The sequence below is a fragment of the Mastomys coucha genome, chromosome X (genome assembly GCF_008632895.1).
Source record: "Mastomys coucha isolate ucsf_1 chromosome X, UCSF_Mcou_1, whole genome shotgun sequence".
Taxonomy (NCBI): Eukaryota; Metazoa; Chordata; class Mammalia; order Rodentia; family Muridae; genus Mastomys; species Mastomys coucha.
Window position 1 is genome coordinate 14,079,479 of NC_045030.1, and position 14,941 is coordinate 14,094,419.

General features: G+C 45.2%; 1 protein-coding gene across 3 annotated transcripts in view; it reads left to right on the top strand.

Moving 5' to 3' along the window:
* The first annotated feature begins 1,465 nt into the window (after positions 1–1,465).
* Uba1 (ubiquitin like modifier activating enzyme 1) overlaps positions 1,466–14,941 on the top strand; it is a 23,462-nt gene continuing 9,986 nt past the window's right edge. The window contains exons 1-14 of one of the 3 annotated variants that reach the window (XM_031345483.1): positions 1,466–1,682; positions 2,403–2,501; positions 10,696–10,812; positions 10,942–11,000; positions 11,099–11,267; positions 11,361–11,495; positions 12,395–12,501; positions 12,738–12,828; positions 12,935–13,067; positions 13,574–13,671; positions 13,902–14,048; positions 14,184–14,360; positions 14,457–14,561; positions 14,648–14,728. In XM_031345483.1, coding sequence (XP_031201343.1) covers positions 10,696–10,812; positions 10,942–11,000; positions 11,099–11,267; positions 11,361–11,495; positions 12,395–12,501; positions 12,738–12,828; positions 12,935–13,067; positions 13,574–13,671; positions 13,902–14,048; positions 14,184–14,360; positions 14,457–14,561; positions 14,648–14,728 — 1,419 coding nt within the window. In that variant the 5' untranslated portion in view covers positions 1,466–1,682; positions 2,403–2,501. Of the gene's footprint in view, positions 1,683–2,402; positions 2,502–5,183; positions 5,410–10,695; positions 10,813–10,941; positions 11,001–11,098; positions 11,268–11,360; positions 11,496–12,394; positions 12,502–12,737; positions 12,829–12,934; positions 13,068–13,573; positions 13,672–13,901; positions 14,049–14,183; positions 14,361–14,456; positions 14,562–14,647; positions 14,729–14,941 lie in introns of those variants that run through there. The other 2 variants (XM_031345399.1, XM_031345333.1) reach the window with 2 other exon arrangements.

Consider the following 14,941-nt stretch of genomic DNA (forward strand, 5'->3'; position numbering starts at 1 on the left):
TAAAAAAAAAAAAGAAAGAAAGAAAGAAAGAAAAGAAAAAAAAGAAATCTTTCAGATGAGCAAATGTGAAGGTCATTGACAATATTTGAAATACTGACTCTGAGGTGATAGAAGCATTTTACACTAAATACCTTTGCTTACACATCACCACTCTGTAAAACTGCAACCTATCCTACCACTTTACTGTAGCTTATTTTTCTCCATAGCATTTAGCAATTATCATGTACAGTGATGTATGTACAAAAGGTATATTGGTCTATTCCCAAAAGATTAAAATGAGACTGAAATTTTCCTGTTATCTAGCATTTTGATTTTGTTTTTGTTATTTTACTTTATTATTATTATTCTGAAGTGTCAATGATCAAATCTAGGATTTGCACATTCTACACAAGCATTTAACCACCAAGCAAATCCAATATTGTCTAGCATTTTTTGTTGTAGTTTTATTATGTTTTGATGCACAAATACCACTAGTCCATAATATATATATAATGTGTGTATATATATATATATATATATATATATATATATACATTCACACATATATATGTGTGTATATAGGTTTGTAGCCTTGGATGGGAGTCTTGGGCTAAACCATGTAGCTTAGGTGATCGAGGTTGTGCCATTTTGGTTTTATATAAGTTCATGAAAGACATACAAATAGTTCTTAGAAACTATCACTATTGTAAAGGAATGTATGGTTAGTTAGATACAATAGTTACATATTATACAATATATACAATAGCTGTATATACAATGTCTAGTCACTCACATAGTTATATACACAATGCATTAAATATAAGAGGCATTTGATATAAACACATGTAAATCATTTACATATTAACATTTGTAGCTGGGCATGGTGGTACATGCCTGTAAATAATCTCAGCACTTGGTGGAAGAAACAGGAGAATCACAAGTCTATGATCAGCATGGGCTGTACAGCATGTTCAGTCAACCTAAGTTGCATAAGGAGTTCCTGTTAAATACATGCACATGTATTTATGTTCATACATGGTCATTTATATAGTTACGGACTTCGTATTATAATGCATGGGTATATGTGAGGCTATTGTTTGTTCTTACTTGTTATGTTTACGGGCTGTTTCTCATGATAGAATATTGTTCCATGAGGGCAAGGAAGAAGTGCCTGAACCTAGCCCACATCTTGAGCTCCACAAACGGAAAAAAAAAAAAAATGAATGAACGCTTTTGGCCACCGGAGTCCCAGCCTTCCCGCACTTAGGTAGGATGTATCTTCTAATCTGGAGGCACTATCATATTCCGTTCCCTTTTCCCATCCTCACAGAACACACAGTTCTAGGAAATAAACCCAGGTTTACATTTTCCCATATTCTAGGGGCTGATGCCCACCACGTGCACCAGGCATTAGCAGGACAGGACTACCACTCCCAGCATGCATCGCGCATTGGGGTCGTACCACAATCTGTAGGGGATTAATGGTCCTGAAACCGGTGCCAGAGGCTCAGAAGCAGGGAGAAACACCCCTCTATTCAGGCATTTATGGTATACCCCAGACCCGGCCCTCTAAGGCCCCCGCGCTTCCGAGCTCCGTGCAAACTCTGGTTCTTTTTGCAGGACCGAGGTGGTTTGCTCTTCCGTTGCCCTGTGGCTTCGGCTTGTCTCCAGAAGGAAGGCGAGGCTTCCGCCCAGCACTGGGGGTGAGCAGGAGCACATTGCCCCCAAGCCTCTGGACAGCATTTGGAAGAGGGTGCTTCCCTAATTCCAACTTCAGGGATCCTTACTGGCATGTTTGGAGGTTGTGGGGCCCGGGTGGCATTCAGTGGGTGTCTACTTTTGAGGAGACTCTTAGGAAACGGTGCTTGGGGATTCGGGTGGCATTTAGGAGTCTGTTTTATGAGGTAGTTCTCAGGCGCAGATTTATACCCCCTTGAAAGCAGGGCTTAGGGGGGAGCTTGCGGGGGAGGCTCGGGGTCTGTGTATGAGTACTCTGTTGGCGGGCAGAATTTTCGGGCTCTCCAAGAGGAGAGAAATTTGAAGTTACTAAAGTCAAGGCGGGAGTTGGGGAGGGCTTGTCTTGGGACCGGACCCGGTGACAGTGGGAATGTTCAGCACCGACGTGGCACTGTGGAGGTATTAGTGGCCTTTGTGACCTCTGACTAGGTGATGAGGTCTGTGCGGCTGGTTTACCCTGGGCTGTGAAACCCGGACACTTCAGGGGCCCAGACGCTGGGAGAGGAGCCTCTCACCGAAGCCAGGAAAGACTGTCTGCCAGGCTCTTCTGAGCGGACGTAGAGCTACCGGGCCACTGAGCGGTTCTTGGCTGCTGCTTTATTCATTTAGTGAGGGGTGGGGCTATGGTGCGAACCCTCATTCGCACCTGGTCCACTAGAAGTGTCAGCTTATGAATTGCTCTCTAGGGGGCGGATCAGCGTGCGGAAGGGGCGTGTTGACGGGGTATCCCGAAGTCTGCCTCACAAACTAGAGTTTATTGATAACCCATACAATAATCTGTGAAGGTGAGTAGCGCCCAGAGGGATTTTTTTTAAAAAAGCTTTTCTATGGGTGCTATGCATAATTTATGAGAGGCGTGGCCTTTACAGTTTCATCTTCGGGATACGTGGTTAGCTTTCCCTCACAGGTTCCAGCATTTAAACCTGGCATTTATCAGAGATGATGCCGCAGGTATTGTTCTTGCCTTATCAGTAATTCTAGATTACTGACCAGAGACTCTGGATTCAAGGCCTATCTTTAGCAAGTCTTTTCGGGAGCCTGAAAAGTGGGTATGCAGGACAATAATAATTTACACCCATTTAGTTACTTTTATTAATCCATTTTATCTTCACAACTTCTCAAAAGTAGGTTTCATCCTACTTCATAGATGAGGGATCTGAGATACAGGGCAGGTAAGTAATTTGTCCTAAAGCCGAACAGTGAATGGCTGAACTAGGATTCAAATTTGATCTGTTCGGTTTCAGTGTTGGATAATGCTCCCCGCCCCCAAGCCATTTTAATGGTGCTATTACTGGTGCACGCTCCATGACTATTGTCTTCCCCTCCCCCCACTCTCTTCCTCCTCTCCCTCAACCCCCAGTCTGTTTCCCAAGAATCAGGGACCTGCCTGCCTCAGTCTGCTAAGTACTGTTTGAAATTAAAAGGAGTACTTGGTGGGACACTGAGTGGGGCAGGAGGATCTTGAATAGGGGTGTTTGAAACCAGCATGCTAACAAACCTCTGTTTTTCCCTCTTCCTCTTCTTTTCCTCTCCCTCTTCTCTCTGTTCTTTCTTCCCTCTCTGGGTGTCTACTTCTGTCTCTTTCTCCAGGGCCTGTTTTTCACCAGACTTGTCAGGTATTAGTGATCCTTCTGCGTCAGCCTGCCAAGTACTGTGGAATTACAGGAGCTATGCTAGCACACCCCAACAAAACCCCATCTTTTTTTTATTTTTTTAGATTTATTTATTATTATAAATGAGTACACTGTAGCTGTCTTCAGACGCACCAGAAGAGGGCGTCAGATTTCATTATGGGTGGTTGTGAGCCACCATGTGGTTGCTGGGATTTGAACTCATGACCTTCAGAAGAGCAGACGGTGCTCTTACCCACTGAGCCATCTCACCAGCCCCAAAACCCCATCTTTTAAGAAAATAGTTTTGCTACTGCTCAGGCTAATTATATGGTACTATGTGCCAGGCACTATTCTAAACCCTTTCTACATATTTACTCAATCACAAGGTAAGTTCTTGTTCTTAATCCTTATTTTCTGATCTGGGAACATTCAAGTTGATAATTTCTGTAGTGGCTGGATATATCCTTAAACGTAAGTAATTTTGGATTAATACAAATATACCTATATTACCTTTAGTTACATATATTTGAAAATTGTAACAGGGCCTTGTGGCAGCACTGCTCTAAGACCCTTTCTGTACTCATTCTCATAACATTTCATCAGTGGATTTTTTTGAGGTGGGGATTGGTGTGGTTTTTTGTTTTTTATAATACTATGAATTGAATCCAGGGTGTTGGGGAAGTGCTTTATCCATAATCTACATTTCCAACTGAAGTGGATTAGTTTCATTACTATTGTTGCCTATCAAAGGCATGTGGTGAGTTTGTATTTAGCTGTATTTATCTTAGACAAGATAAGCCCCTAAGTGGTCACGGATGAGGAGCAAGGACTGTGTTCACTTAGGCTTTTCAGGGTTGTCCTTTAAGATGAGGGCCTTGTCTATTGTCTCATAATTTCCACTTGCTGGGCGGAGCCACTTTGGGTGCCCATCGAGCCTCATGAATAATTCACAAACTGGGTGGGATTAGTACTTTTTTTTTTTTTTTGAGACAGAGTTTCCTATTAACCAGGCTTGCCTCATACTAATGAGCCTCCTGCTTCCACCTTCCTAGTGTAGAGATTAAAGGCATGGTGCACCAGGAACATACGTGCAGTTTAGATGCAACCTTTCTTTTGGTGTCCCCACCCCCCTCCTACCACCCCTACCATCTGAAGACAAGGTTTCTATGTGTAGCTCTAATTATCCTGGAACTCCCTCTGTAGACAGGCCTCAAACTCAGAGATCCTCCTGCTTCTGCGCCCTGAGTGCTGGAATTAAAGATGTATACCACCACAGCTAATAGGCACAACCTTTCTTGACCTCTTTGTTTTCAAGTTGAGCTGCTGGAGCTGCTGCTGTTGAAGCAGTATTTAGGAGCCAGAGGAGTGCGTTTTTCCTGCAGTAGCCCTGTTTCTTGCTTACTGGTATTAGATGGAGCAATAAGGCAGGCTTGCCTCTTTTGTTCCATCTCACTGAGTCTCGTACATTATTCATGAATAAGATATAGCTTTGGTCTCCTTGATTCCCAGCAACTGCAAGATCATTCATTATTCATGAGCATGAGGTGTGGTTGTCATGCTTTAACCTCTACTTTCTGGTTGCCTGGTCTTAGTAAACCCATCACCTTGCTTCGTGGTTCACAAAGAATGGCCTTGAGGTCCTTCCTTGATTTCTTTGACAGCTTAGCTGCAGTAATTCTTTATTCATATTTCATGGGGCTCTTGCTCTACCTGTTTTTCTAGTTAGTGCCTCCAGAGCCACTTGGTGGAGCTGTTCTCCTTCTAATTAAAGAAGTCGCAGACTGGGCAGGGAAAATACATGATTCATGAGTGGGCGGGGTCTTCTTGCATCCGGGTTTCTGGGGGTGGAGCTCCGGGTTTTGTTCCGGCCTTGGGCTCTGCCGCCGCCATCTTGTGTCGGCTGCTCGGGTGAACGACGGTGGCAGAGAAGACCACAACCACAGCGGTCAGGGGAGGAGAAGGCGACAGTGATCCTAGCTGGCCCAGGCGGCAGGAGGAGGAGAAAGAGGAGGGTGGCGGCCGAGCTTGACTTCGGCTCCTTGAGGAGTTGGCGGCGGCACGACCCGGGGAACCGGCATTGGTAATAGCTTTTCTCTGCACCTGGCTCGAAGCGCAAGGGCTCTGGGAGGTATGGGAGGGTCCCCGCTGGCTCTCTGCCAGCCCGATGTCTGAATGCACTGCGGTGTCCTGAGTATTAGGAATCACTAGACAAACGGGTGTTGGGGTGTGCAAATCCTGGGGCGGGGTGGATCATTTCTGTCTGGGACCACCCCTATTCCCTTGAGCTCCGAAATCTGACCTTGACATTAGACCCCCTATCTCAGCTTCTGGAGACTTCTGGCTCAGCGCTATAACCAGATATCTTGATCCGATCCTGAGCCTTGTATTTCCTATCAGAACTCACAGTCTCCCATAAAAGCACCGGAATTCGGCGTCGCTGCTCGAGAAAGCCGTCCATACTTGTGTGATTTTTGAAGATCTGCCTCGAAATCTCCCTTGAGACTCTTCCTAGCCCTTCAGTATTTGTTCTCATGGCTTAAGAGGGGCCAGACTTCAGGAAAGGTCCATGTGGCCTTCATTTCCGAAAGAAGAGCCTTGTCTAGCATTTTCATCCAGAATCTCCCCTCCCCCCAGGATACTATCTGTCCTTAGAGCTGCCATCTGGATTAAAACCTGGTGGAAAGCTCTCTGCCTAGCCATTCCTACATTTGAGATCTCCCAATACCACTTTGACATAGCATCCTCCATCGTGGACACCTGGCATTCTCACTCTTCAGCTGTCTGCCTGCTTTTAGGGACTCCCCGCTTTTTCGTGTTCTCATTGTTCTTAAAGCATTGTCTTCTTCTCCATCAGCCATCTGTAACCTCCAGTATATTTCCTTTAGTCTCTCATGGGACTAGACACCAGGGAGGACCTGTTTGGATACAGTTCTCCATTAGGGAATCTCTTGCCACCATCTACTCCTTCAGACTCTTGATTTGTAGCCCCATCTGCCAGACAGTCTCATCCTAAACCCAATTTTTGCCTTCAAAGGCAGACCAGCATTCTAGCTTCTCTTTTTTATAGATCCCTTAATATAACAACAGGCCTCAGAATCTACCCTCATCCTTTTTAAAGGTTCCTAGTATCTTCATTCAAAGTCTCAGCATTTGCTTTTGACTTCACTGAACCTATCACTGTCAGATACCCCTTTCTGCAGCAGGCCCATTTATCTTCCATGGGAGTAGAAAACCTCAGAATCTATTTACTGTGGAGTCACAGAATTGATTAGAGAAACCTAACTCCATTTGGAGGTTCAGACAGTATTTGCTTGGTAACCTATTATTATGATTACAGAATTTTACTGTGTGACTTTGGCTGGTCTCAAACACTTAGAGACCAGCCTGCTTCTGCCTCACTAGAGCTGGGATCAAAGGTGAACACCACCATGCTTAGCTCCTAGTAACCTTTTTAAGGCTTAAACTATCTGAAATTCACCTTCCCTTCTCCACCCTATCAGCAGCCGTGGTACCTGTTTAGATCCACACAAGACGTTTGTTGCTTCATTAGAAATCCCCCTCCAAGAGTCTGCCCTCAGAGACCTCTCCTAGCCTCTTAGCACTTAAATCTCACAGCTTCTTGGCACTATAGTGTCAGCATCAAAGACATTTTTCTGTGTATTCCCATTCTTTTTAGTCAAGGGTTTCTATCACTAGAATCTAAGACTGTCAGCCCCAGCATTGTCCTGCAGTAGTTTCAGGGTCTATATTTTCCCAACTCTTTCTAGAAACCCAGATTTAAATCTTTCTTAATACCTCTGTCCAATACCCCCACCATGTATAAGGCCTGCTATGGTCTCATTTGGGTCTCTTATTATCTCCTTCATAGCTCCTTGAGCTCAGTCACTTTCTCTGATGCCTTTCTCATACTCCTCAAGACTTCTCATTTCAAACCTCCTAGAAAGCTTGACAAGCCTTAGCATCCTCCTCTATGCAGTATCTCTTCTACCTCAGTCAGCTGCCTCTGTTTCCTAATCCTACCCCAGGTTTCCCTGCTCAGCCTTTCTCTGCTTTGGGAATAGAATATTGTCAGTTTGGAGACCCCAGGTAAGGTTTTTGGGTTTTTGTTTGTTTGTTTGTTTTTTGTTTGGTTTTTTTTCCAGACAGGGTTTCTCTGTGTAGCCCTGGCTGTCCTGGAACTCAGAAATCCACCTGCCTCTGCCTCCCAAGTGCTGGGATTAAAGGCGTGCACCACCATTTCCTGGTCCCAGGTAAGTTTAAAATGCTTTAATTTCAGCTTTGCCAAGTAAGTTTTAGAAAATATATTCTACACTTGATCTTGGCCAAAAGGCCAAGAAGCAATGGAAAATATATTCTAACAGAGAAGGCTGAGCACATGTTGAGGGAGAAAGGATGGAGATTGGTTTTGTTTTTTGTATTTTTGGGGGGAGGGGTTAGTTTTAGATGGGAGTAGGGGAATCTTTAGTTCTTGTCCCAGAGTCTCTGCCCCAGATTCTTCCTGCTTGCCTTGATAAAGGGGCTTTCCAAACCCGGCAATTGAAATCTCCCTTTATTTATATATTTATTTGTTTGTTTGTTTATTTATTTATTTGGATTTCTTGAGACAGGGTTTCTCTGTGTAGCCCTGGCTGTCCTGGAACTCACTCTGTAGACCAGGCTGGCCTCAAACTCAGAAATCGCCTGCCTCTGCCTCCCAAGAGCTAGGATTAAAGGCGTGTGCCACCACCGCCTGGCTCCTTTTTATATATATTTTTTAAAGATTTATTTATTTATTTCATGTATATGAGTACATGTTGTATATGAGTACGTGTTGTAGCTGTACAGATAGTTGTGAGCCTTCATCTGGTTGTTGGGAATTGACTTTTAGGACTTCTGTTCCCTCTGCTCACTCCAAAGATTTATTATTATACATAAGTACACTGTAGCTGTGTTCAGACACACCAGAAGAGGGCGTCAGATCTCATTACAGATGGTTGTGAGCCACCATGTGGTTGCTGGGATTTGAACTCAGGACCTTCGGTAGAGCAGTCAGTGCTCTTACCCACTGAGCCATCTCACCAGCCCCTTTATATATTTTTTGAAATAGTCTCACTGTACATTTCAGGCTTACCTCAAACTCAAGAGTCCTCCTACTTGTACTTCCTAAGTGTTGTGGTTGTGGGCCTGTACTGCCACACCTGGCTTCGAAGTCCACTTTTGAACAGTGATCCCAAACCTGCTAACTTAGACCCTTGCTGCCAGCACTGGGTCAGGTTGAAGAGGTAAAGGTCTAATAAAGAGCTCTGGGTCTTGACTGATGTAGGGAGTGGAGAAAGAATATGCCCAGAAAGCTGGGCAGTGGTGGCGCACACCTTTAATCCCAGCACTTGGGAGGTAGAGGCAGGTGGATTTCTGAGTTTGATGCCAGCTTGGTCTACAGAGTGAGTTCCAGGACAGCCAGGGCAACACAGAGAAAATCTGTCTTAAAAAAAAAAAAAGAAAAACAGAATATGCTCAGAACAAACAACCAATGACAAGGGAAAGGAGATAACTAGATAATGGAGGCCCCTGTGGGTGCCTAGGGAGGAGCCTCTGTCCTCAAGTCCTTGACTTTTGACCACAGATAGCCTCTTTAGCCTCAACATGAAGTCAGTTCCTTTTCTCCCAGCTTTTGGAGAAAATGGGCTTAGAGGAAATAAGATCTTCACGCCGAGTCACTGCCATAAATGCAAAATAGGAATTACCTTTGTCTCCCTCCTAGGTTATCAATTCTCTTCCTACCCAAGTTGGATCTAAGCATTCCCAGTAACTGCACTGGCAGACTTTGACCCTAGGCAGGCTCCTATTTCCCCTCTTCTCCCTTTCATTACCTCCCATCTCATCTCTGAGTAGTCTGGGGTGGACGCAAAGCCAAATTCTCACACTACTTATCTAGGAAGACCATACAAACTGGACAAATGACATGAGCCAGGACAAGTGAGAGAAGTTCTTCAAGGTTTCACTTTCTATTTATGGTAAGAGAGTAGGCTTATTATGTAGTTCACAGGCATTGTTGGCGTTAGACAAAGCCTTTACTCGTGACTGATGGGGTAGATAGTAGAGAGCTCTTGTCATTGTGTTCATATTAGAATGTGATGTGCCAAGATGGAATCTTAGGTATGTTTGTGGTCTTAAGGGTCAGAAAAGGCTTTATTGTAAGAGCAGTTGTGTGAGCAGAAAACTCAGGGTATATGCAAAGGCTTGGTGCTTTGAAAAGCCACTGGACCTACAAAGTGATTCTAGGTCCTATCTTCTATTTATAAGCATCTGAATCCATCACCATTAGAGTTCACTTCCAACAGCAGACTGTATTGTTATCCTTCCCCTCTGGGATCTAGTATGTCACTTGATCATATGAGCTCAGGTTTTCTCATTTGTTCAACAGGGATCTTAAGCCCTGCCTTGCAGGATCAGGACAATTGAGAGCATGAAATTTGCTAACTCTGAGAAGTAGCTTGGACTTCAGAGTCATTGGATCTGGTCTGATCCCAGTTCAACCACTCTGAGTGGGAATTTTGGTCAAGTTACCAAACATCCCTGAATGAAGTTTTTCCTTTCATGTGAGCTGGGGTAAATAGTAGTTCAATTCCCTGAGGACAGACAGCGACAAGGCTAGTAAAGTGCTTAGTGTGGCCTCTGACACAGAGAGAACTAGTAAATATTCATTTATCAAAACTGCTAACCTGTTGAAGGGACTTCACATGAAGAGACTTTAGAAATATGTGTTTTCTCACTTCATGCAGCCTGTTCTATTTGCTTGGGTTGTCTATTCCTAAACTGGGAGAAGGGTTTGGGCTTTGTAAAGCTCTGCCCTGAGCCCTCCTAGACCTGTGGTCTATCTTTTCTCATCTCTGCAACCCATGGAGCTATGTCATCACCCATTTTGCAAAGTGAGGGAGCAGCTCTACATGATACCTATCAGGGACAAGATTTGAAACCTGAGTATTTCCTGAGTCCACATCTGTCCTCCAATCTTCTCAGAATGCTCTTCTTCGTTTTACTCAATAGAATTGACACCTTACCCTTATGCTGGGCTAGGGAAAGACAAAATGACTTAGCAGTCAGCTGTGTAGATTTGCAAGGCAAACCACCTTGGTTCAAATCTTGAGCCTGACAGTGGTGTGATCCTGGGCAAGCCACTTCATCTGTCTGTGCTAGTTTCTTTCCTAATGTAGATTTGCTAATACTTAAATCTTCCCCCACTATTACCAGTAATAAGTAGAAAAATAGTTTAAGGCCAATCAAGGTTACATGGTGAGACCCTGTATTTAAAACAAACAAACAAACCAGAAAAATATCACCATGTGATATTACCTAGGCTTACCTCTGGCCTATCTTTCTTCCCTAGATGTCCAGCTCGCCGCTGTCCAAGAAACGTCGCGTGTCCGGGCCTGATCCAAAGCCGGGTTCTAACTGCTCCCCTGCACAGTCTGTGCTGTCCGAAGTGTCCTCAGTGCCAACCAACGTGAGTATCTCCTTGGAGACTGGCAAGAATGGTGGTAGGAAAAGGAGTCTTTCATATTATTCTCCATTTGCCCACACCCCATACCCGACTCATGCTTGTTCTGAACCCATTCTTACTCTCTATCTCCAGGGAATGGCGAAGAACGGCAGTGAAGCAGACATAGACGAGAGCCTTTACTCCCGGCAGCTGTAAGTCAGGCTGAAGTCTGCCTGAGGTGGGAAGGGGCATTGAAAGAACTGGATGGGGTGGGCTGGACCATGACCTGGAGTACCCTCTAACTTGACAGGTACGTTTTGGGCCATGAGGCAATGAAAATGCTCCAGACATCCAGCGTCCTTGTCTCAGGCTTGCGGGGCTTGGGTGTAGAGATTGCTAAGAACATCATCCTTGGTGGGGTCAAGGCTGTCACCCTACATGATCAAGGCACTACCCAGTGGGCTGATCTCTCCTCCCAGGTATCTCTTCCCAACATCCTTCCCCCCCCCACCCCAGACCTGCTTCTCTGTGCCACACACAGCCTTATCTTCCTGCCTACCTGTCTCTTGCAGTTTTACCTTCGGGAGGAGGACATTGGTAAAAATCGAGCGGAGGTATCCCAGCCCCGACTTGCTGAACTGAACAGCTATGTACCTGTGACTGCCTACACTGGGCCTCTTGTTGAAGACTTCCTTAATGGCTTCCAGGTACTTGGTGATTGCTCAGCCTCCTCCTTGATTTTCATAGAAAGAACTTATATTTTGTATTTTCAGTACTATTCACTATTTAATGTGTTGTCTTTGGCATCAAGCATTATGTGTGAGAGCAGAGAAGATGCAGACAGGATGAGACCTTGGACCTGCCTTTTTGGGAAAAGATGGAGACAATGCCCTGCTATGGGTGTCTAGCTCTTCTAGTGTTGTAACTTTAGGCCTTACTTATTACTCTTTCCATTTTCAGAATAGGAATGGCAGCAGTACAGACTTCATGGGGTTCCTCTGAAGATTAAGCATGGAGAATAGCAACTTGGACACAGGAAAGATGCCACAGGCATTTACTAGTTAAAAAGCCTAGGCTTTAAGAGCTAAAAGTCTGCCTCAGGGGCTAAGGTCCCCAAGGGCCAAGGTAGAAACAGCACTCAGACATAGTAGTAGGAGCTCATCCTGGTGGGCAGAGATGAGTATTCCTGGAGAAGGTAGAGAGAGTAGTTTCAGAAATTGTGGAGTGGGCACCATCTTGAGAACTACCAACAGGTAGATATTGTAAGAGTGAGCTCAGACTTTGGCTTGAAACCATTTCACCCTGCCTGTGTCTCACAGGGCATGGCACCATTGTAGGCAATTAGCAAATAAATGAGTCAGCTGTTCTGCAGTCTGTGCTCAGTCCCATTCTACCTTCCCCAACATACTTTAAGCTTTCGTTTTCTCTTTGCTGTGTTTTCCTCTCACTGAATCTGATCCCTAGGTCTTTAAGAGAGAGGCCTTAAGGACCAGGAGGATAACTGCCGTCAGGACTGCCTGTACCTCTTCCTACCAGTCTCTGTTATTTTTTCTTCTCCCCTTCCTCCTGGTTCTGGCCTCTTGACCTGAGCTCTACTTCTCTACAGGTGGTGGTCCTTACCAACAGCCCCCTGGAAGACCAGCTGCGAGTGGGTGAGTTCTGTCATAGCCGTGGTATCAAGCTAGTAGTGGCAGATACAAGAGGCCTATTTGGGTGAGTACCACTTTCTGCATGCCTTTCCCCACAACCTTTCCTAGGCCAAGACCCTCATCCCTCTTCTACAACCCATGTTTCATATTGTGTGTGTTCACCTCTCCTTGTGTGACATTAGTGCTGCTGTATCCTCTCTGTAATGTACCAAGTTTGCTCAACACATATCCAGTGCACCTTGAAAAATGCCTTGGGCCTGTGTGGGCCTCAGGCATCAGTCCTCTTGCCACTCTCTACAGGCAACTTTTCTGTGATTTTGGAGAGGAAATGGTCCTCACAGATTCCAATGGGGAGCAGCCACTCAGTGCTATGGTTTCAATGGTCACTAAGGTAAGGAAATCAGCCCCAGCGGTCTTGGCAGACAGATGGGCAATGCCAGCCCTCTCTGTACTCTTGTACCTAGACTTGCTTCTGAGACTCACTTCTTTTTAACCAGGACAACCCCGGTGTGGTTACCTGTCTTGATGAGGCCCGACATGGCTTTGAGACTGGTGACTTCGTCTCATTCTCAGAAGTACAGGGCATGATCCAACTCAATGGATGTCAGCCCATAGAGATCAAAGTGCTGGGTGAGCTGAGGCCATGGGCGTATCATAAGGGAACTGGCTAGGAGATTTAAGAGAGGAGTTCCTGGGTTCAGAGTGATGGGAGCTATATCCTGAGTTCCTGAAGTGGATCTGAGAATCTAAGATCCCACCAGAGCCAATGAACACAGGGAAGAAGGGCCAACTGTTTGATGGTAAATAGGAGCATGGGCCCCTAGGATCTGAGTTGAGGAAAAGGAGCTTCTTCTTGTGTTTTGAATAGGGCAGATCAAAAGATATGATCATGTCTAAACTGATTGGGGAAAAAAGCAGCCTATCAGTGTAGACCTAGGACCAGGGACATGAGAGTCTCATGGTGTCTGAACTAGCTCTGAAGCAGAAGGGAGATAATTTCTGATCCCCAGTGAGGACTGTGGTTGAAAGGGTATCTGGTGTCTACATTGAGTCAGGCATGTTTTTTTCCTTGTCTCTTGAGTTTTGTAAACTTTAAGGGGGGCATACAAGACTGACACCCTCCCTATCTACTCTAGGTCCTTATACCTTTAGTATCTGTGACACTTCCAACTTCTCTGACTACATCCGTGGAGGCATCGTCAGTCAGGTCAAAGTACCTAAAAAGATTAGTTTTGTGAGTATTGGGGGCAGTAGTTCATGGTGGGTAGTTCTAGAACAGTGGTTCTCAACCTTCCTAATGCTGTGACCCTTTAATACAGTTCCTTGTATTGTGATAACCCCAACCATAAAATTATTTTCGTTGCTACTGTTATGAAATGTAAATACTTTGCCAGAGGGGTGTGACTTATACAGTTCCAAATTCTCTGTTCATTTCTTCTCTTCTTATATGCTGCTTTCCTGCAGAAATCCTTGCCAGCATCACTGGTAGAGCCTGATTTTGTGATGACTGACTTTGCCAAATATTCTCGTCCTGCCCAACTGCACATTGGCTTCCAAGCTCTGCACCAATTCTGTGCTCAGCACAGCCAACCACCTCGACCACGAAATGAGGTAAGTAGTTGGCCCAGCAGCCAGTCAAGATAGAAATACTTGGTACTAAAGGCCCACCCATACCCGTGCTTGTCAACTGCCTATCCCTTGATTGTAGCCTGAGAAATCCTTACTTGTTTTCCTTTGCCCTACCAGGAAGATGCAACAGAACTGGTGGCCCTAGCTCAGGCTGTGAATGCTCGGTCCCCACCTGCAGTACAACAGGGCAGCTTGGATGAAGACCTTATTCGGAAGCTAGCTTATGTTGCTGCTGGGGACCTGGCACCCATAAATGCTTTCATTGGGGGCCTTGCTGCCCAGGAAGTCATGAAGGTCAATGGAGTTTCGTCTTGCCTCTATTACTTGATACTCAAATGTGTGAGGACCTGATTAACACTGGCCACTTGCTCTTTCCTTTTCCTTCACTAGGCCTGCTCTGGAAAGTTTATGCCCATCATGCAGTGGTTGTACTTTGATGCTCTTGAATGTCTCCCAGAGGACAAAGAGGCTCTGACAGAGGAGAAGTGCCTCCCAGTATGTGAATGGGCTGGAGGGAAGGCAATATTGGGGTTGTTTCTCAGGAAGCTTTTCTCTGACCCTCCTCACTTCATATTCTTCAGCGTCAGAACCGTTACGATGGGCAGGTAGCTGTATTTGGGTCAGACCTTCAAGAGAAGCTAGGCAAGCAAAAGTACTTCCTGGTGAGTGGTCTCATTGGACACCTAGCATGTTCATCATCCTTGGTCTCTGGCCACCCCTTCTGGGATTCTCTTCTGCATTATAAGGGGGAGAGTCTTATCTCTTTAACCTGTTATCTCTTGGTCTCATCTTCAGATTATGAAAGGTCATTTCTTACAGCCCGGGACTTGGACATGTGACAGTAGACCTTTTTTTTTTTTTTTTTTTTTTTTTTT